At 38.9% G+C, this 23350-nt stretch overlaps 1 protein-coding gene across 8 annotated transcripts in view; it reads right to left on the bottom strand.

The window, feature by feature from the left end:
* LOC107582179 (transcription factor COE3) overlaps window positions 1-23350 on the bottom strand; it is a 97913-nt gene that overhangs the window by 12043 nt on the left and 62520 nt on the right. For 3 of the 8 annotated variants that reach the window (XM_016267925.1, XM_016267923.1, XM_016267920.1), the window contains exons 8-10: window positions 21459-21576; window positions 14921-15051; window positions 13798-13924 (exon numbers count right to left, since the gene is read on the bottom strand). In XM_016267925.1, the coding sequence (XP_016123411.1) occupies window positions 13798-13924; window positions 14921-15051; window positions 21459-21576 (376 nt within the window). Of the gene's footprint in view, window positions 1-13797; window positions 13925-14920; window positions 15055-21431; window positions 21577-23350 lie in introns of all 8 variants that reach the window. The other 5 variants (XM_016267922.1, XM_016267921.1, XM_016267917.1 and 2 more) reach the window with 2 other exon arrangements.

The raw sequence follows: 23350 nt of genomic DNA on the forward strand, positions 1-23350 counted from the left end.
TGTCAAGTTGTTGCAATGCAGCTGGTTTTTAAAGTTAACATGACATTTTCTGAAAATGTCTAAATTCATATTATAGATCTTATAGTGAATAACTCATCTCTGCATATTTTTCTTTTTTTTTTTTTTTTTTTGACCTAACGTTTAATCAAAATGACATAACTGGACCAGATGAGGGGGAAAAGAATTAAATATATGACTTAATGTAGATATATGATTTAATGTACCCTCTTCCATAACATAAACTTGACCATAAATGTGTGTAATTTCTGTCACTAACATCAACAAACAGAAATGCACAAATAATAGTGACTGATTTCAAACAGGTTTCCTGAACACTAATCTGCCATTGGCCAGACATACAGATAGCCCCGCCCCCAAATGCATACCATTGGTTGTGGCTATATTAGAATGGACATAAAAAATGACACAGAAGGAAAAAAAGATCACAAGAGGAAAGCAAGCAGAACATCAGCATAAAAATATTATCAGACATGAATGTAGATGTCATTGTCAGTGATGAGGCCGTATGAATCAATGCGCTTTTCCTTTTTGAGAGATCAAATCTGTCTGTTCCCCTTAGTCAGCACGCTGTTCGCCGCTGAACTCTGACGGAAACGGGGAGAAACAACTAAAGAACTAAAGCAGAGAATGAGAGATGACAGCCTGAGAGGAGAAGATGAGCATATTAGACAGGAACTTCCTGGAAATAATTGGGTGACTTTATGATGAAGTGCTACAATTACATCTAAGTGTAGTAGGGATGGCAAACCAATCAATTTGATCTGATCAATATCAAGACAGCGCTTGTGTTTTGGCACACACGTATGCGTGTCATCGTGTGACAGCGGTGATGCTATTTGACATGCCATCTTGCATGGCTGAAGACAAAGTAGCGTGCAGGAATCCAAAGTAAGATGTCGGCTTGTTAATAAAGCATTGATCGGGCGTATTGATTTTACATGACATGGCTTTCACAAGGATGTAGCTCTCTCACGCACACCTCCCCTTTTCCTTCTCGTCTCATCTGTCGTTCCTAGTCGGACACCCTCCACCTCTCCGAGATGTAAATGTTTGTATTACAGCACTTCATTATGCCTGAATTTGCCCATATGAGGGTATCCATCATTTTGGCCCGTTTTTTCACGTCTGGCGCCTGGAACTACACAAATGGATCATACACTTTGACACTAGCCCTTCAGGATGTGTATTTGCCCTGGGACACACAATAAAAGTACCCAGTGACATTAAATATGGCCCAAAAGTGGGCAGATTTACAGCCGTTCTGATGGCACTTTCACACAGCGCAGCCCCGAGCAGCAACATGTTGTTCTGCGTTCTGACATTGAGGCTTTGCTGATGAAGGAATGTGTGCTCTTTGATAAATGTATCGGAACAGTGGGCGCTAAACGTTCTTCAGTTATTGATCTGATGCTAATGCAGTAAAAGAGGTCAGTGAGACCTTCATTAGCGCAAGACAGTCTCTCACCTCTGAGATCCTCCACCTCAAACACACCAGGAATTATTAACTACAGCTGGGTGAAAAACACACTGATTTACTATGGTAACCACAATTTATTGTACCAAATACCATAGCATAACTGCAACAGCATTGATTTTAGCCATAGCACTTGTCATAAAAAATAATCAATTAACATAAAATAATTAAATAGTAATCATGGATTCTAGCAAAATACTACAACATATCTATAATACAACTGTTTGATTGGCAATACATAGCAATAAATAAATAAACAAACAGACAGACAGTAAATAAACTTGATAAGCAAATTAGTTATTAAATAATTAAATGAAAATATAATTGTAATTAGTTTCTTGCAAAATACCATAACATAACTCAAACATAAATATAATATTAGCCATTAAATTAGTAATAAAAAAATAAATACATGAATACATAAATAAATACATTTTAAAAAAGAAATTAAATGTTAATCATATTTTTAGCAAAGTACCATAGCTACAATAACTGTTTATAAAAATAATAAATAAATAAATCAGAAAAAATGCCTATAAAATCATATATACCAAAATAGCAGAGCTAAAATATAAATGTTTAATATTAGCCTTAAAATTAGTTATGATAAAAAAAATTGACTAATTAATTAAAATTTATATTTTCTTTTTCCCCCAAGTAGCAACAACATCTACATTTTGCATGGTTTTTAGGTGGTTACTTACTGATCCAAGTAATACAACGTACACCCTGAAAATATTCTGATCTCTAGATATAGCTCAATGTAAATCTATTGGATTTTTTCCACCAATTTTATCACGCACCAAGTGAATACCAAATGCCGGATCACTTTGTGTAAAGTAATACACAATTTAAGGTGTCATTCATGTCTGTAGCACAAATGGTGCACTTAAGTCCCATATCAAACATCACTAAGGACTCTAGTAGCCATGATATTTTTGTGGAAACTATAGTTACCATGCTAAAAAAAAAAATTATAAGGGGAGTACTGTTGCAATTCCGAACACATAAAATTGATACAAATGACAGAGAAATGAATGGAAGAAGAAACAGATGTGGTTTTGGTGTGTGTGTGGGGGGGGGGGGGGGGGGATCCGTGCTACTGGGCCAGCTGGGAAATATGGAGAACAGATTGAGCAATAACAGTTTAAATCCAGACAGACTCCTGCAAGCATCTCACTTCTCATTCACTCTCACGTCGTTGTACTGTAAAGCTCTTTTTCTCGTTTTTTCATATCTTCCAGCCCAGGCCTGAGGCTAAGCCCCTCCCACTGGCCTTTGAGCCGGCCCCCCAGCCCCGGGCTCGGCCAATCAATAGCACTTTCCTGTTTTAGAGCTGGGTAATTATGAGGTGGGGAGAGTAGGTGACCTTTCACCTGTTCCGCATTACTTTGCTGATATTAAGATAAATTGCCCGATTTTGGGTAAACATATGCTGCAATTCAGGCTGTCAGCGCTGGTTTGCTCAGGGATAATTTGTATTGATCTCTCCGTTTCTTCCCAATTCTGCTTACTGACCTCACGGATAGTGAGAGAGAGAGAGTGTAAGTGCTGGATATGGCCGTAGTCACCGCTGCTTTTCACCGCATGTGTGTGTATGTGTGTGTGAGTATCTGGAAGCCTGGCGTATGTCAGTGGCAGAGTGTTTTGCTTACGTCTTCATTTGTCATCCATTTTCTGTTTGTTTGTTCTATCCATCCGGAATGGAAAGAGGGGGGCCGAACGCTGTTTAGCACTCAAGCATAACTGAGCACGTTAAATCAAATCAGGCTCACGTCTCATACGGGACCGTTATGAATTATGGAGCCGCTCGTATAAAAGGGAAATGTACTTGCTAATGAGCTAGCATGCTTTTCGGGCCGCCTCGCGCCCGAACGAGCGGAGTGAATGAACAGAAGGGTTTGCGTTTGATGGATGATAAATCTAAAGCTCCTTGGGCTGGTCATCATGTTTAGTTGTTTTTTTCACCCCTCATTTGTAAAAGAGAATGTTAAGCACAATCTGCCAGGGACTTAACGTAAAACAGCCTCTATTTTACGTCCAGAGAGAGTCTGTGTGTGTCTACATGTCGCCTGCGCGTGTGTGCGTGTGTGCGCGTGTCTCCATATATTTCAAGATTGAGTGTTTTGACCTTGTTCTCGCAGACTGTATATATTGTCATTCTTCAACGCTGACACGCTAGAGTGCGGCAGATACTAAACTGTGACACGTTTTTATTTAGCAATAAGAGAAGCGTCCCATAGTAACATCACTGGGAAGTGACACAATCGCAATCAATCACAATAAAATGCAACTGCACGGATTTGCAAAGTTACGAGATGACGAAAACTTGCTAAATATACCGTGAAAAAAACTACTTGCACACTGGTGATTTTATGCAAAATCTAGACTCAAATGGTAAAATACTGAATTGGAAACTTAAAAATATGATCAAATTAGCCAATATATTAAATAAATTATGTTTAATAGACATTTTACACTGGAGTACTGGAGAAACGCAAAACATGGTAGAGAACAACCAAAAAGTTTTTAGGTGAGTAAACCTAATTCATTCTGAAGACTTTAGTGTTGCATTCTGGGTAATGAAGTGTTCTTCCACTGACTATCATCCATAAAATTAAAGTTAATTTATTAAATATATTGAAATATATAAATAATCATCTATCTATCTATCTATCTTTTTTTTTTAATCCCATAATGTTGTTTCATACTTGTAAATTAAAGACAAAAAAATGAAAGTTCTTTGAATTTCCATCCATTGTAACATCCTTAAAATGCATATTCTACACATTTCTGCATTCAGTTCTCTTCAAATAATTTTTATTTGGTTAAAAAAAATCTGTGCTTGCATTCCAGACGTCCATTACATCCCGTGATGATGATAAGTGTGTATCTTTGGCTCTGATAATGAATGGCTTTCTGGCTGTTGCTCTCTATTACTTTGTCTAATTATCCTTAACTGCTGCGAGCTTATCTCCGCCCCACCTCCACCATCAAGAACCACTTTTCCACTTTTTTTTCTTCTTCTACAAACACAAATCAGAAAGGGGAAACACAAGAGATTTTAAAACGGAGAGAGATCTAGAATAGTGCTGCCCATCTCGGAATTGTCAAAAAGTTTCTTAAGGGAACAGAGAACGCCTGACTGTTGTCAACACGCACTGTGAAAACAAAAGCATAGAAAGGAAATGTCTTTTAACACGGATTGCCCATTGTTCCACAGCTGAGCGACAGAGACATGCAAGAAACGGAAAGAAAAAAATGAAAGAGGAAAGCATCAAAGGCCAAAGAGAGTTTCTGAGTTTAATGCAGCATAATAAAAACAGGAAAACATTCATTTGTTCCAGCACAGCTGCTGGATTTCGCTCTAAATGAGGTCAATTTTCATTGCAATTATGACCATCTTCCTGCAACTGCCCAACCAAGACATGTAGTAATAATTCAGTTACTTTTCTTTAGTGAAAACAGACCACCTTCATAATTTGAATTTCTTTGGACTGACCCGAAATATAAGCTGAGAGAAGGACTAAGGCATTGTTTTGCTCTTAATAAAAGAGAGACATATATATATATATATACAACGTGTGATTGGGATAGTCAACATTTCAAAAGACGGTCGTCAATCGTCATACTCGTGTAATACTCTTTTTGACGTGTTCGAATCTGCCTTTTGGCGAACTTTTTTTCTCCCTTTTCAAATTACATCAGAAAAGCATTTATTGTTTTATAAAAATAAAAGAAATAATCAAAAAGTTGAAAAAAAAAGTATTGGGTAGGGTTAGGGTAGGTGTAGAGGGCTTTTGTCCCAATAAGGTGGTCTCCATTTAATAATTTGAATTCAAATTAAAATGTACACTCTAAGTTATTATTGCATACTGTTTTATAATGTATTACAATGCTGAGGTGCAGAATAATTGCCACTATTTGCAATAAGTAATTAGCATAATATCCTGCTATTTTTACATAGTATAAATATAATCTATAGCTATTTGCACTCAGTGTAAATAGCATATCACTAAAAATACTGCTATTTTCACTTAGTGTAAATAGCCTCTATCACACAACCCCGCCCCCCTCCCCCGCGCATACATCACCCCCAACCTAAAAAATATTCCCACGCCCCTGTGTATATGTATATACATATACATATACACACACACACTTTAAACACATTTTATTACATATAAAAATAAGTGTCTATATTATCAAATGTTATATGCATTACATATAAATGTGATATCCATCATGTAAAAAATTTAAAACATAATAATAATAATAAATAAAATAAAATACAGTATAATATAGTACAAAATATAAAATATTTTAAAATAATATTTCTATATAAACTTAGACTGGCAGTGTATAAAACACTTTATTAAAAATAAAGGTGACTAAATAAAGTGTGCTAGGCCATGTGGTTTCTTCTTTGCTGCACAGGTGCCATGCTAATACTGCCTGAACCAAAAGGTTCAAATGAAAGCGATTTTAAGGATTAAAGTGGAAAAGAATGAAGGATGGACAGCTAAAAGGGGAAAAATTAGCTGATGGCTGACTAGTTTTGTACTATTACAGTGCTTTGAATTTCAAGTCTGATTTGAGGGGGAAAAAAAGCAAACTAGTGAGGAAAAGGGGGGAAAAAAGTGTGGTTTTCGGAGAACATAGTGAGCCGGAGCTCTTCAATGTGGCGCTAACTTCTTCATTTTATTGCCAGCTGTCTCCGATGAAGCTATTTCATCTCCGAGAAATTCAGATACTCCGGAAATTAAAATTTCAAAGATCTGTGGCGTGAAAAAAAGAGAGTGTGGGAGGAAAAAAAATCAATGGAGGCAGATCAATGCTCATAGAAATTTCATGAACTTTGAACCGATACCGGCATGATGATGAGAAAGAGAGAGCGGGGGCCGCTCGAGCCACCGATAAAGTGTCGACAGGACAAGAGAAGCCCACTCTCACGATCCAGGCCGTTCATATTTTATTTCCCTGACAGAAATTACATTTCAAGTCTATTTCTGTAACAAGGAAGGTTAAAAAAGACCCCCACCCCTTCCATTTCTCTTTTCCTCCTCCTTTTGTCAGCATTCTCCATCCATGTGACTCACCTCTGGTGGATCTGACTCAAACCCAACGCTTTAACGCCTTGCCGATATCAAATCGAATTGGGTTCCACCTTCGCCGATACCAGACGCAAATTAATATTGTAAAATGAAGATCAATACATGGATGAAGTGGGGGGGGGGGTCGATGGGCGCTAAATTATTGCTGCATTTCATCCTCATTCTAGATGAGTTGTGTTTTCCTTTGCCGGTCAATACTTTGTGGCTTCTCTCATTAATCTATAAATAAATTTGGCGATGAATGTGGCACAAGGGTTAGGCCCGGGTCAGAGGGCTGCAAACGGGAAGATGTTTGGGAACGAGAGAGCGCCCCATACATCAGAACGAGTGCTGGCCACTGAAGCATGACTAATTTCTCTGACTTAGTGAGGACAAACCTATTTAAAGCTACCAGAGGTAAAAAAAAAAAATAAATGGACCGAGCCAAAATAGCAACCAGCAGGGCCAATTATACCCAAATCGCCCCAGTGCAACTCTCTTTAAGGAGAGAGGGTTCATTCGACCCTTCCAGCACATGCAGAGGTTGACTGAATCTTTTTTGGCCCACTGCTTATTATAGAGTTGTAGCTTGTCACAATATTGCGTTAAAATATCACCACAATCCCCACTGGTGTGACATTGCTCACAATAATGGCGCGCTCCTCTCTGAAGTAATAATATTTCTCAAAGAACTGTCTGAGAAGAAAAATTCTCATCTGCTGAGAAGGACTCAGTTCTTGGTTCTAGTTATTAGTGAGCAGTTCCCCAGTACACTCGTATCATTAGACAAGCACGCAATAGTGAGTATACATCTGTTTTTGCCCATTCATTTTCTCCATAGACATTTAAAAAAAGTAGAAAACATCATTTCAATTAAATAAAACACAATAATATATATACATATATAATATAAAATATGATAATTTTATCTTCTAAACTGTTGTATAAAAATAAAATAAAATAAAACTGTTCCAATTAAATTAATGAGTGTGAATTCTGATCCAAAAAATAATATTTTCTTCTTTCGCTTCAGGATCTTTGATTCAGATACCAAATTTGTTTCATTTTGAGTCAGAATCTTTGATGCGAATGTGAATCTGAATCAAAGATTCTTAAAGTTTTATAAATTGATAATGATTTTACAGTACTAACAATAACCATATTTGTTGTCTTTTCTAAGTATAAAGTTAATGCATCTATCCATCTTTAAACTTGAAAGCGTTTAAACTTTTTCGAAGCATTCAAAAATAAGGTTTTTTCAAGTCAACATTGTCTTGGCAATCTTTTTTTTCTATGACAGAATTTCTTTGATTTTCCAATTCTTCCTCCTATCCAAATTTAGTAATTGAATTAAATGAAATAATTCTCAATTCAATTCTGAATGGCACACGATGCTGCTGATAAATGTAAATGTAACAAACAATTGCTCGATGCTGAAAATGAATGGATCTTCTCTATTAAGTGTGGAGTGTAGCTTATTGTACTCAATCTAGTGAACGTGATGGAGACGGAGAGGAAAACAACTCCTGGAATGCATTCAAACACCTCTGTTTACATTTCCTCCCTGCTACTGATTACTTCTGGTACTGCGTGTGTGTGTTTGCATATGTGTGTGTGTGTGTGTGTGTGTGTGTGTGTGTGTGTGTGTGTGTGTGTGTGTGTGTGTGTGTGTGTGTGTGTGTGTGCATCTGCGGTCCTATCAGATACAGCTCGTGCTCAGCGAGGCCAAAGGCAGTGGGTGGCAACGAGTGTCTGATGGACAGATAGCCCAGTGCAAACGACTGGCTGATAATTCGCTGATATGCCGTTTCATGTGCCACCGTTTAGATTTGTTTACCATCTTTCCTGTTTCCATCCGCCCCCTCCCCATCTGCTTACAAAGACCCCTTTAGAAGATCGTCCTCTTCGAGCAGTAATGGACTTCCTGGAGAAAACCAGACGAGTCTTTTGAAGTACGACTACGGAACTACAGAAGGGAGGTGAAAGGGAAAAAATCCACTCTTTACAATTTTAAACACTTGCGTCAGAGGTTAATTGCCTCTAAATGTCAGTAATTAGTCTAATGAAGACCTGCGTTTGGTTCCATGCTGGTGTGCATGTGTGCCAGGATCTAGATGGGCATCTTTAACGCGACAGCGGGCTGAGTGAGTGAAGGGGCGAGATGACCCCTTTGTCCTTTTGTGCTATGATAAATGGCCGTCTCCTCCTCTGTGCGTTTTGTCAGTTTCGGCGCAGTTGAGTCGATACCTTCACCTTGACAAGGAAACTTTGTGATTTATCAGGGCCGCCGGCCAATCAACAGGCCGGGAGCTCGGAGCCCTTGGAGAGCCCGAGAGCACGCTGTGGTCAAAGTCTCAGGGAGTCGAATGGGGCGACGTTGTCACCGGCGTGATAGACAAATGAGTCTCGTTAGAAGTGGCCAAAAAAGAGAGGAGGGGTCTTGAGACTGGGAGAGGAAAAAAGCGAGAAACGGAAAGCAAAAAAAACGCTTGACTCGTACTAATAACAGAACCGATCCAGAGCGGTCACGGCGGGTTAAAAGACGGAGCACCCTGTCACGCCGCAGGTTTGGAAATTAGCAAATAATATTCCCGAGCCCTGATAAATGTCTGACGGGCCTCCCTCGCAAATCATTTTTTAACATTTTGATGCATGTCTACAATCCCATCGGAGGAAGGGAAAAGTTTACTGGCCCTCAAATGTGCCGTGACAAATGAAGGCCGGTAAATGTACGATTTCTGTATGAAGTATAGTTCATTTTCACCAATTCTGGTAAATGGGTGTCACTGATTAGGACAAATAGTCTGGAAGGGTGATAGCTCCTGCCGTACGTCTCTATTCCTCTCTCTCTTTCTCTCCCTGGCCTCCAGTGGAGCGGTAAGGCCGTGGTCACCAGTGACCATGCCTAAATAGAAAGCAATAGTTTTGATGCAATTAGAGTCCGACGTTGAGCTTTATTTATGGCTGGTGTCATTATTCGGAATGGTTTGTAAAAGCGCTCAGGAGGCCTGGCTCCGTTAAAGCGTCTATTAGAGCTGGAGCGCTCACATACATATATATCTTAATTTATATCTCTCACTTTCCCCTTGTTAGGAGCCAAAGGAGATCATTGCTGCCTTCAAATTTGGGTCATAGAGACAGACGGAAAGTATTTTCACGTATACTCTGTCATGCCAATTTTGTTGATAGGGATGTACCAGCTTATATTTAAGGTACTTTTGAGACAGAGTCTCCCAAAAAGGCTCTGTGACAAAGAAAAAAAAAGCAATTCTGACAGCAGCTTAAGGCAAAATTCGAAATCATTTTGTATTGTCTATTAAAAAAAGATAGTTATTAAAAAAATATTTATTTTTATTTTATTGTGTACTTTGTGTACTATTATATATAAGTGCACAATAAAATACAAATAAAGCTTTTTAATAACTATATTTAATCTCCATCTTAATTTAAATTCTGAAGCCAAATGCTGGTACATACATAAAAAAATTTAATTAATAAATAAAATAAAAAACATTATATTTATAGTTATGTTTTATTTTAATATAAATTATAAGAATATTTTAGAATTAATATTATTAAAAATTAAATATATGTCCTGGTCCAAATTCCTGTTTCAATAGAAAATACATCAACACAAGAAAAAAACTGCACTCATCAAGCCATTTCATGAGAAATTTAAAGCGAACATCTGGATGGGCTTTTTAAAATAGCCAGATCAGCTAAAGAGAGCATTTGCGAGTTGAGAGCTATTGGCAAAGGGACAAACACAGCTGTCCTGCTTTTATTTATTTATTTTTTTTCCTTTTTTATGGACCCTTCTGACAAGCTGTTCCATGCCAGACCTAATCAATGGATAACCAATACAGGTATCAGATAGCGCAGCAAGTGACCTTGTGTTAACAAAAGTCACGATCGTACAAATATACAAGGATAAAGCTGAAAAAATAACAGAACACACAGATCTTTGAAGGATACAAAGGGATACAGACTAAATAAACCACTGCAGTGTTTCCTTTTAAATGAAGACGATAAGAACCCGGAGCCGTAAATAGCCCTAACACACACACATGCGGTAGATCTGAGTGTTAATGGACGGCTATTGAATAACACATTGTTTTAGGCCCAGTTCTGGCAGCTCATAAACTACCGAGCCCCGTTTGCGTAACCTTACGGGATGCCGACATCCCATCACAGGCCCTCTTTAATGTCTCCAGGTCTTGGTGGATCTCTGCGGCGTGTTTAATTTCACTGCTGTTTAGCTGTGTCAAAGAAAGAGGCGTTGGAGAGTACCGGAGGACATTAGGAGCCGCTTTCAGAGTCTGAGCAGAGTAATTTGTTTAAAGAGCATTGACCTCTGAGACAGGCGGCTTGTGTTGGCCGTGATGGAGGAGAATTATCGACTCTTAAAGTAGCACGGCACTCTGACAGGCGATTGCAGCCACATCTGAGCGAACACGAAGGACCTTTTACAACACCTTCAGCACTGACACCATCACAGGGCGATGAAGCTTTCTGAGGGAATCTCACAAAAAGCCATCACGGACATAAGCACATTTTCCCCATAATGCAAAGAATAAACAAAAAAATAAATAAATGATTATATTTATAATATAATCATTGTATTACTTATATTCATGATTATTTAAATTAAACACTGTATTACACAAATTTTACTGAAATATGTAATTGTTGTAAAAAACAATGCATTAAAAAAGTCTTAAAAAATAATGAATATGCACACAGGGGTGATATGCACGTATTTTGTGAAATTCACCCTAAACTGCACCCAATGCATCATGATTTTAAAGTAATATTAGATATATATTTAAATAAACCTCCTAAATATGCATTTAAAAAAGCAATTTAAGTTATTCATGATTATTTAAATTAAACACTGTATTACACAAATTTTACTGAAATATGTAATTGTTGTAAAAAACAATGCATTAAAAAAGTCTTAAAAAATAATGAATATGCACACATAGGGGTGATATGCACGTATTTTGTGAAATTCACCCTAAACTGCACCCAATGCATCATGATTTTAAAGTAATATTAGATATATATTTAAATAAACCTCCTAAATATGCATTTAAAAAAGCAATTTAAGTAAATGGTGAAATTACAGCATACATCACTCAACAGATGGTTGCTGTAAGCTAGTCATGATAAAGGCCATATCTGAATGTACTACGCCCCTGCATAAGGAGGTCACAGCACTGTATTTATTTGGCCGTGATTTATCAGATGACAGCGAGGGTGTGTTTGACTCAGAAACAAGAGGTTGGTCAGCATGAAATGTTGTAACGCCCAACAAAAACACTGTTTGTACTTTTTTTTCCTTAATGACTTTGTAAAATATCCAGCCTTTACACAATTTAGCAAATATCCACAAATAAAGAGAAAGAGAGCAAAAGCTGTAACTAGTGAAGGCTTTTAGCATTTCCAGTTCAAATCATCTGTTTATGAACTAATTACAGGCAAAAACTCTAGCAATTTGTTTCGATCGATAGCACTTACAAGTGTTTAAGAACTGAAGAAGAGGAGAAGAAAAAACTGAACTGTAGAACGAAGAAAATAAAGAAAATAATAATAATTACAACAACTGTTTTTTGATATAGTCACATATTTAAGAACATTAATTAATAAATATGGTTTGAAGGGGAACTTAATTGACTTTAAATGTCAACCAGTTTGATTAAGCCTTATAACAGCATGGATTGAATCCAGTCTAGCATGTGCATGTGTGTGTGTGTGTGTGTGTGTGTGTTTGTGTGTGTGTTCTGATTTGCATTTGTGACCTCAGAGAGGGAGGTGAGGCATTATGGGGATTGCAGTTCAGAAGATGAGAGGGACGGGGCGTGTAGTCTGTGACTTCCCTCCTTTAATTCAAGGGGATAATTAACTAAGTCCTCAAAATCTCCGCCAGTAATTATATCTCCTCACTGATGAGCAGGAACAAGGATCAGTGAGGGAAAACAAACAACTCATGAAGACAGGGGAAGGTGGGGTTGACAGATGATGGTTTGTCTTCTATAATGGCCTCCAGTAAACTTTGAGAAGGCAATATAATTATACAGTATAAATGTCTGTATATACGGTTTATATAAACTATTTTGTTATTATTTATGGTGATACACACCAGCTAAGCATTGAAGTAATTAAATATTTGATCATCTCTAAAGAACTTAAAATTGGTTTAAATCTAGAACACAAGACGGTGCTTTAGAAACTTGTCTGTTAAACACACACACACACTGCATGTTTAGCCATTGATTGACTAGGCAGCAAAGCAGCTGTTTTGATTTTGAACACAGCCCAAGTTTTACTATGATCGGTATCTATGGTTACCACAGTCAGTTTTTGTTAGGGCCGATGACGTACAGGCTCGTCAAAACATTATAATGTGTGCTGAATTTGACACAGACTCCCTATTTTGTGCTTATTAGCATTAGCACATGTTTGGTCCCTGAGTCTCTGTGGCTTTAACGATGGCAGACATTAATGTCTGAGCAGGTCTGGTATTAGCCGGCCTCGTGTTCTCAGGTTTCATTATCGCAGGGGCTCGTTGGCCTATGCCCTGCTCCTGCTGAGAGGGTTAAATGTGGGAGGGAGAATCGGCCCACAGCCTCTGTGGGGCTGAGATGGGGAACAGCTGCCTGGGGGGACCGGGGCCTCTTCCTCACCTCCCTCTCTCTCTGTGTCATTTTCTCTCTCTCCCTCTCACTGTCGGCCTTGACATTCCTGAGTGTGAGAGTAATTCCTGATGATTATCTCATTGTCCTACTCAATTTGGGATCAGGCACACTGCTTCCAGGTCAAACACGGTGTGACCGTGTAACCTCCAGTATCAGCTGTACCGAGGGAAAGATTTCTCTCATCTAAGACCACGTAAAAACACAATCGGCCCAAAAGCCGCACAAAGCGCAACCTTGTGAGCTGGTCACACATAGGTATGCACACATGAGTAACCTGGGCGACAAGAAACACTAGTGTTTTTGTGTAAAGTAGAGAACAGGGTGCAGGAGAAAGGGGTCGGAGATGTGTTGTCAGGGTTTGAGATTAACTGGAGTTGGCAGCTGCCCCCAACTCCATTGCCCTGCCTAAAATGGAGGAGATATTGGGTTACAGAGGCATGCCTCCCACACCGGATGGGGTTCAGCACTTAAGGATGGAGCCAAAGATGTGAGAGAACCAACTGAAGCTCACCTGTATACACAAATCGCCCCGGTGCACCTTTGCAGAACTGCTTGGACTTGTAGGACAAGGTGACCTCTACGACGCCCGGGATGTGTCTTGGAGGGGTCTGCACTCGGATGGCATGGGGCGTAATGAGCTACGAGAAACAATGGGAAAAGTTGGTTAGGACCATGCAAACTGCACCAATTGCTGCATTGTTTTGAACAACTGGAATCCAATGAAACCCTTAAAAAATGTTTCTTGTTGTTTGAGGGGTTTTTGTTTACCTAGAGCTCAGAAATAGGGCATTCTTAAACAGTTGCCAAACTAGGTTAGGATTGTGCCAGTTGTTGAATAGATTCGAAGGCCACAGTGGTACATTAACCTGTCAAGGAGAAGCCATTCAAAACCCAACTGCAAACCTACTTCATTTTTTTCTCCTCGCTTTAAAGTTAACATCAGCAAACAGACCTTGGATTACACCGAGCCAAGGAAAGGCCAAGGGGCAGGAGTCCTGCTAAAATCACCTCCATATGTCTTTCCTTCACTGTTTTCCTTGCTTTCCCTGGCTCGTTTTTCCCCCTCTGAGATATTTCACCCCTAATTGTTCAATTGTTTTGCAAGACCTCACGGTTCGGCAAGGAACACGGCGGAGGCCTCTGTGGACTTATTGTGGGGCTGTTTAGCATGCAGTTTGTTTATCTAACTCCTTATCTGCTCTTGTGATTAAACTAGGAAAAGAAAAATAATAAAATAAATCGAATAAACAAATGCTGATTGGCTCGTTGAGGCTCCAACCGGCAAATATATGCCAGACAGCTTTATCAACTCATAAAGGAACACACTAACCTGAAGTCTTTATTAGCTCCAAACTAATTACTACGCAGCTTCGGCATCCCTTTAGTTCACTCTTATTTATATGTTTATGTGGCGTGAAATGAACAAAAAGTAAATGTAAAGAGACAATAAACGAACGCCAGCATAATTGCATTAAACCGGTAGAAGCCGGGCTTCATAAACTGTGTATAATCACAGTTTTCACGTAATCGCTTTTTATAGAATCTAATGAAATTCATTAGAAGGCTGTTATAGAAACAAATGGCTGGGCAAATACCTCATGCACAATAAAAATGGTTTTACGCCAAAGTCTTACCTCACTCCATACTAGCATGGTGCCAAACACGACCTGTAGTCCATCGAAGAAATTATCGCCAATGATGATGACCGTGGCTCCTCCAGTGGTCCAGCCTTCACTGGGGCTAATGGCCTTTATGCACGGGGTAGCTGCTTATAACAGGACAAAAAGGACAACTCTCAGGATCCAGCTTTTGTATGGACATGCGCTAGCCACATGCAGATCATTCTCACGCTGAGGATAATCAAACCCTAAAGTAAACAAAGCATGAATGATTTGGGCCACATAAAGACAAAAGGCCTGTGTCGTACATCAACACTTCCGTGTAGAAATCGCCCATTAAACTGTTCTCTAACACAACGAGAGGGAAAAGAAAACATCGACTGATGTGCCTAGCCCCCATCTAGCAGATAAACCACCAGACACGCTAGACCAAATGCAGCCGTTACTGATGATTAAGCACTGTGCGCTCTAGGACTGTCAATTTATCTGTCGGGCTTTCACAGATCTGAGATCAGTCAATCAAAAGGTTGCACGGGCGGAGAGCGCAGAAAAGCGGGGGTTCGATTTTTCATGCACCCGCTAATTGGGTCGAGCCTTTTCATCCGCAAACTTTGCCTTTGGTTTAAAAACTTCCAACTTTCTCCTCTCTTCCAATCCTATTATCTCCCTGTGTCTCTTATCTTTTGGTAATGAGTACTTTTTGGGGTCTTTAAAATCAGATTTTAGAGAAGATGAGGTGGGATTTGTAGGTTTATGTTTGAAATCGCGCTAATGGTGACATACACGTGTTCTTAAATGAGAAAATGAGGCCGTAGCTCTGACCCCGCCTTTGTCGGGAAGTTAGCCAATGGCTCATTAGCATACATTATTGTACTGCCCCCCTCCACCCCAGCGGAGTCGAAAGGTGCTATCACAGTTGTAAGCGGTCAGAGGCCCAGGGCGACTCGACCCCCCGTTAACATCTTAGCGCTGCACGCTTTGATCAGCTTTTCCTCTTCACCGTGTTGACTCTGTTCCGCCACCCCCTCCAAAGCACCTTTTGAATACGAACTCCAGTGCAAAGAGAGCACAGATACAACAACACGCCGCTAATATTGTCCAACAATTCAACCGCAACAGTAGCTCTTCACCTTGAGCTGTTTTCATTTTATTTTACACCTTTCCCTGCCCACTCTCTTCCTTTCTTTTCCAGGGAAAAACAATGGCATTGTGCTTTTAGATTTTAAGGTCTCAGGGAGATCATTAATAATGCACAGAAAATGGTTGGCTTCGTTGGAAACCCTCTCAGCTTAGAATCTCTCCCCTCCATTAAAAGTGTCTGACATCATTTTCATCAGCTCACAGACTCTGACATCATTTTATCACCAAAACATATTCAATACACCACTTATCCAAATACTCATGCTGCTCTCAGTTTTTTTTAATAATTATAAACATATGCATTGCATATTATAAATAGTTACAATTTATATAAATAAAACTATATTTAAAATTATATATTATTTGTAATAGTTATATAAATACAAGTATATATTATAAATTATTATTAATTTAATTTGATATTCATATATTTTTAAATAATATTGAAAGCACATTGTTGATTAATATGTTTAATATATTTTAAGAATAATTTAAAAGGGGATGCTAAAATCATTAAAATCATATCATAAATAATAAAATATGACTACATAAAAATTCTTACATGATTATTATTTTTTTTTTTTTAAGGAGACCCTAAAATCCCTATAATAGTCTAATCCCTATGGCTTGGGGTCCTTTTACTTGTTTGCCTGTTTAATGCGTCACAAGGTGAATAACAGAAGTCGTGGCACTGGTCTGGGACACGTTACATGCCCAAATTTAAAACTTAAGGTTAGGGGTTTGTTCATGTACTTCATAAGCTCCACTAATAACGCAATAAATGATATATTTATGACTGTTACACGAGGTAAACCTGAAGGGTTAAGCACTTATGTGTGCAGGTCTTTCTCTCTCCTGCCTCTTTGCTGTTCTAGCAGCCCTAGTTAATCAACATTTGGTATTGTTGTGTAGAACAGCCCAGACAAGGCAGCTCTCTTTGTTTGCCTTAATGTTGGACTAGTGGAGGTTATATTTACTCATTCCTCTCAGCTCCCAGAGCACCAGAAGCCCTGAGCTCGCTCACACACACACACACACACTGGGAGCTTGCCCTTAACTAGAGCTGTTGACTTCATGCTAATAAGTTCATACAAATTTTCATTTCTGAGGCTTGGGAATGACATTTGCTTTTCTTAATTGCAGGCAGAGCGTTTGAAAGAGGATCAAGTCTCCAAAGACAGACACGACTCCTCATAGGGACTGACCTTCATCAGCGCAACCAATTATAGCAAATCATTCACCAAAAATTACAGTAAACAAATTTACTTTGTGTAGGTGAGCAGAAGGAAAGGAGTGCGCGCACGTGAGCGTGTCTGCGCGTGTGCGAGGTGAGAACAGGCCCACGAGAGGGGCAGTCTGGCAGCTGTGGCCTGAGATCACCACGCATTGCCTCGGAATTCGTAACGCTCCCCCCCGCCATCCCAGAGAAAGGGCTGCCAGACCTCTCGCCCCTCCGCCGCAGAGCATTTGCATACATTCTGCGTGAATATAGAGAGGGAACATGTGTTGAATGGGAAGCATAAAGGAGTGAATTACACAGCCTGTGTTCGTCAGCTAATGATATACGTGCGAAATGCACTCAAGCGGATGATGGAAATTGGAGAAAGCGGACATGGTCTATGGCGGCCCGAAGAGGCCAAGTTCAGCACTCCACTAGGAAGTGACGGGCAGGAACGTGTTTTAGCATGGGAGAACAATTTAGCAGGGGATGTAGATTGGTCTGTGTTCGAGATAGAAACTTACATTACATGGAGTACCCCACAACACATTTAAATGTTTTTTTTTTTATTGGTTAGAACCAATAATATAATATATAATATATTTAATGTATTTAATAAATATAAAATATAATAGGGTATTTATATACTATTAATATAATTATATATTTAATGTTAATACAAGTATAAATATAAGATAATATATTAAGCATCATTTATCATTTAAACATATTACAAATGTTATTTATTTAAAATTCAATATTTAATAAATATGATATTAAAATGTCGTGGTAGTAAATCATACATTCTTTAGTATTTAAAATTGTAACTATATTATTTAATATTTAAAATATGATATTAATTGCTGCAACAAAATATTGCATTTTTACACAAACATAATTAAAAAATGGCAAAATAACCATTTATTTCTAAGATAATAATTGGATGCCACTCACATGCAACATAAAGAGATCATGTGATTCCAAATGTATTTATAAAATATTTATAATTTTTGATGGTCACCATTTCACTTACTATTTATAAAAATTTGTATCCAGTATACATGTGCATGTTATTGAGACTATAAATCAATAAAGTGTGGTAAAGTTCATAAGAGAATAAAAACGAATACTAAAATATAAAATTAGCATTCCAAGAAGGAATCTGCATGCATGCATGGATGTATAAATGTATTGACTAATTTAAAAGCTCAGAGAAATCGCTGGCTTTGTTTCGACGGGCTTCCTCTGGCTGAAGTGGACGGTCAACAAGCAAGACTGTGTGTGTGTTTTCCCGTGTGTATTGTTTACAGAACACCATGGCATCTTGGTGTGAAGCTTTAATCAGACTTGAGTCGTCTTCCATGGCAACATGACGGCCGGCGTGTTTGTCACCTTCTTTGCTGCACTCCCCAATATTGAGGCACTCTAACAGGTCCCATCCTGCCTGCTGCAACCTTCCTTTGTTCCAGCGCGTAAAATGTCTTGTAATTGTGCAGGGGATGTCCAGATGGCAGGCTGATCCCGGCGCTGATGGGATTAGAGCTCTTACCTCACGTCGGCCCATCTGTCCGCTCTAACTGACTACGGCCTCACAGACGCCGACCGCTCGTCTTTATTGCATAAACCTAACAACATTACCGCCACTTGGTATGCAAATCAACCCGGAGCTGTAGGCCCAGACTGGAGGGGGTGCATGCACCGCAAGAGAGACTTTCTTTTGCTCGCTCTAAATGTCTTCCTCCTCTTTTCTGTCTTGCGCATCGCTATATTCGCAGAGCCAACGCTAGGTGGTTTCCAAATTTGGGAATATGTGCTTTTGGACAAGGGAGGGGGCTGTCGATTGTGTATGTTGTGTCTGGCTATGTGCAGATGGGGCTGTTTTGGATGCGAGTGCGTGCACGCACACTCGCGCCTGTGTGAATTCGTACATATGTTTCTGCGTGCCGTATCTAAATGGCGCTAATGCAAAATAAACCCTCCTATAGTGTGTGCTCGCCTCTTTCTCCTCCCCCAGGTTTTGTTCTCCAGCTGTAAATAATGAAAGGGGCTCATGTGCTCGGAGAGCACGGCAACGGTGAGGGTCCGCTGGGCCATGCAAGAGGGAATTACTTTAAGTTGAAGATCAGAAGGCAGAGTAAATTCACTGTCCGGGAAAATTCGCCTGAATTAGATGATTAGATAAAAGTGTGAGAGGAAAGGAGAAACGGAAGGACCTCCCCGTGGCCGCTTTCGAGCTCTCTCGGCTTGCATTTATCACTTTCAAGAATGTGTTTCTAATCTAAACCACCCCGTATCTGCGGCGCAGGCCCGGGCTTGACCGTAAATATGGATGAATTTATATTTTACGACTATATATCCTGTACATGTGTGCACTTCTAGACCAGAATGGAAAGAGATGACAGGTTCTCGAGTTTCCTTCTCGGCCGAATGATAAGTTTTAAATGTTCTCCCGAGTTTAAAGAAGTGATTAAACGCCAAGTTCGGCAACTGTCAGACGCTAGGAAACTCTTTATTTCCGTTTTAACAGCCCCCCAGTTGCCCTTAAAGGGCCTGATATTAGATAGGTAGCTGTAATATTCACTATGACCCAAATTTGCCATCGGGGCGGGTGAAACAGCAGGTAACTAGGTGGTGAGAGCGTGCGTCTGCAAGGCCGGTGGGTGTTAAAGGAGGAGGTGAGCTTTTAAAACAGTCGGAAATTTAAAAGAGTTGTCAGGAATATCGCCACTACTTGTTACAGTGCTGTCAGAATTCACAGCGAGTGGGAACGGATTCATTCTGTGAATATCGTATGCGAGGCCTAGCAATAGAAAGTTTTGATGGAAACGATAAAATCACAAATTATGAACAATCTTTTCCCAAGCACAATAAAACCACTGAAATCCGAACTATAGGATGGTTGTAAACACAGTAATGGAAGCTTAGAAAAAGATTTACAATAAAAAGGGCTCTGCAAACCGGGCTTTGATGAAGGATAGCCTCAGCAGAGTTTGGGTTGGGCCGTGTTTTTTCTTTCTTTCTCCTTCTCGGTCTCACGGGACTCAGGCAGAAGAGGGGAGAGGCCTCAACCTTCTTAATTGCTCTCCTAATTAAAGGCGGTTGCTAAGGAAAACACACCTACTAACAAGCGACTACAGCAGAGAGACAAACAATACGTCAGCATACCAAACGCTCGAGCGCTCAGGGCACAAACGTTCAATTACGCTACTTCTGTACTGCGTTTCGCCGACGTTAATGCGAGAAGCCGGGAAATAGAAAACAAATATTTTTGCTGGGTTTTTTGTCTCACACGAGCAGGGATTTGATGCAATTTCTCTTGCATCATTAAATATTACTGGCGCTTTGGTTGATATGGTAATTACAGACTGATTAAGACAAAGAAAATACTAATGTTATGTTTTTAAATGAGCAGAGATTATGTTCTGTTTTAAAGCTTAGCCCAGAGATTTGAGTACTGAAGTAGAGCGATCAAAACCAGCTCAGTCTAACAAAGCAGCAAAATCTGAATTTTACCATCCAGTGACTTGCTGTATACCTCCAAGAAGCAAAATAAACTCGTATAAAAATACAGTGTTAGCCTGGATGAAATCAGTGCATTTTCTGCACTTAATTTGTAGGAATATTCATGGTCAAATGAATTAAACGTAGCAAAGTGAAAGCATATTCAAATTAAACAAAATATGTCATATTAATGTGTTTATTAAATATTTAGCATGTGCTGATTTGCTGTCTGTGCCTATGTGACAAAAATCACACCACACTTGATTTAAGAAACAATCTTCAGAATTACCAAAAAATATATGACATATATAACTGAAGAGAATTAAAAAACGTGGCCCAAAATCATTCATAAAAATAGCAAAAACTCTAAAAATTCAATCCATAATAATATAAACAGTGAATTAATCAGGTAGCATCAAAAATCTAAACTAAAAAGTTCTAAAAGTACTACTCAGTGGACAGAGAAAGCATGAATATTCTCTAAAAGATGATGTTTCCTCTAAAGCTGCACTACTATGTTTTGTGGATGAGCGAGAAAAGGCGGATGTGGATGACTAAAAGAATGTGAGCTAAAAATGTGAAAAAGGGAAAAGGGAAAGGCAGGAAAACAGAAGGAGAAAGTGAGAAAAGCTTGGCAAATAATAGGTTTATGGGAAATGTGCCTACCATTCTCCAGATAAGGAGTGGCCGTACCTTCTGAGGGGTCAAGGCGGCGGGCTCTTCTGCCATGTTTTGAGTTGTTGTGGACGAACATGTTGTCCGACACGGCCAACACATGACCATCCACATTGACCGTTGTCGATACAACGACCTGTGAAGAAAACGTAAAGATGGTTTGAAGGAATGTTCAGCCTCTACATTGGGCCTTGTGTGAAGAAGTTCATAAAATGTTGACTTGGTATGAATAGGTTGGTAACACTTTACTTAAAGCCTTTATATATAATGTATTATACAAGTATTTGTAATACATTAATCAATGCACCGTATAATGCATTGAATGGTCTCATGAATAATTTTAACCAGACAGTATAAAACATTAAAACACTTATCTATTCATTGAACATACCTTTAGAAAGTATTAAACACATGACAAACAACAAATTTCAAATGTAACCAGGAATCTACTATTTTAACTTTGGTTACAATTGTTAATGAAAATATTTAATGCAATATAACGTACATTATAAATACCTTTATAATGCATTATACATAAGGCTTTAAGTAAAGTGCTATCAATAGGCCTTTAAAAATTTAATTGTTCACCATCTAAATAATATTTAATACATTATTTATTATAAAATGACAAAAAGCATTCTTCCAAAAACTAAAAAAAGAACAATGCTGTACATTAGTTTCAGTTTGGTGTGAGTGTTAGTAAAGATGCACTGATTCACATTAAAATCTTTATTTTTAATTAAATTAATTGTTCAACATCCAACCATTAAAAATACATAAATAAATTACATTAAACAAAATTAAAACTCCTTCATTAAAAATAAATAAATTACAGTTGATAGCTGTATTACAATTTGAGTTTGTAGAAATCCATTATTTCACATTAAAATCATGTTGCTCATGTTTTTCTTCATATAAACAGACTCAGACTTAGAATATACTTCACTCAACTAAATGAATCATTTGGCATCCAAAAAATATCAGGCCTGTTTTTGACCAGAGGCCTTTCTGAGTACTTAAAGGCCAGAGAAACAAGAAGAAGAACACTTCTGAGGGCGTCTGCTGGTCTTTATCAGAAACTGAGGCTCTTTTTTCAGCTCCCTCTTTGTTGTGTGTCTTATATGTGAGAAAACGAACACAAAAAGCCTTTTTGGCCTGTGGTGTCGACTCAACATGAGAGCTGGTCTCAGTACAGTTAGCGGATGAACCCGGCTCTGATCAGTAGGGTCCTTTGGACACGGACGCACACGCGCCACACACACCGCGTTCGTGGCTTTGTTTGTTAGACTTCTCTCCTCCGTACCAGCGAGGCTTTATTTTGAATGCTGACAACCGTGCGAACACTCCGCACCTTCAAAACAATAACCGCAAACACATTTGCCTCGCTAAGCACTGGAGCTTGAACCTGTGTCCATTGTTTATTTTCCAAGCCAAGCAGGAGGGGGCGAAACAAGGGAAAAGTTGCTCGCTTTTGCAGTCTTACTAGGTTTGGTGGAACTACTCCCCGCGGGCTTCACATTATTAAAACAATAAGTTATATCACTATAATCCGAAAAAAAGAGTCTGTTTTCACACCTTAAGCAACGAAAGATGACTTGCGCGGTTCAATACGCTTCGTGTAAGTTGGCACGCCGTCTGACTGCTAATGACCCAGCCTGAATTCGAACAGGCTACTGTTAGCTACGGCTCAATCCAAATAAACACGTTCACTTTAAATTAGCGCGCACGCATTCGACATGTTTCCAAACAGGCCTTGAAATTTCTCAAGACCCATTATAAAGCACTTTGTACTTTTCCAAAAATGGAGTACACTAATTCTGGATGTCAAACACTAAATCAAATTCGCTTAATGAAGGTGAAAAATGTTTAACATTGTCTTATTCTGGTCCTCGGTCGCAATAGGTCGTTGT

The sequence above is a fragment of the Sinocyclocheilus grahami genome, unplaced genomic scaffold, assembly GCF_001515645.1.
Source record: "Sinocyclocheilus grahami isolate Dianchi unplaced genomic scaffold, SAMN03320097.WGS_v1.1 scaffold41.1, whole genome shotgun sequence".
Lineage (NCBI taxonomy): Eukaryota > Metazoa > Chordata > Actinopteri > Cypriniformes > Cyprinidae > Sinocyclocheilus > Sinocyclocheilus grahami.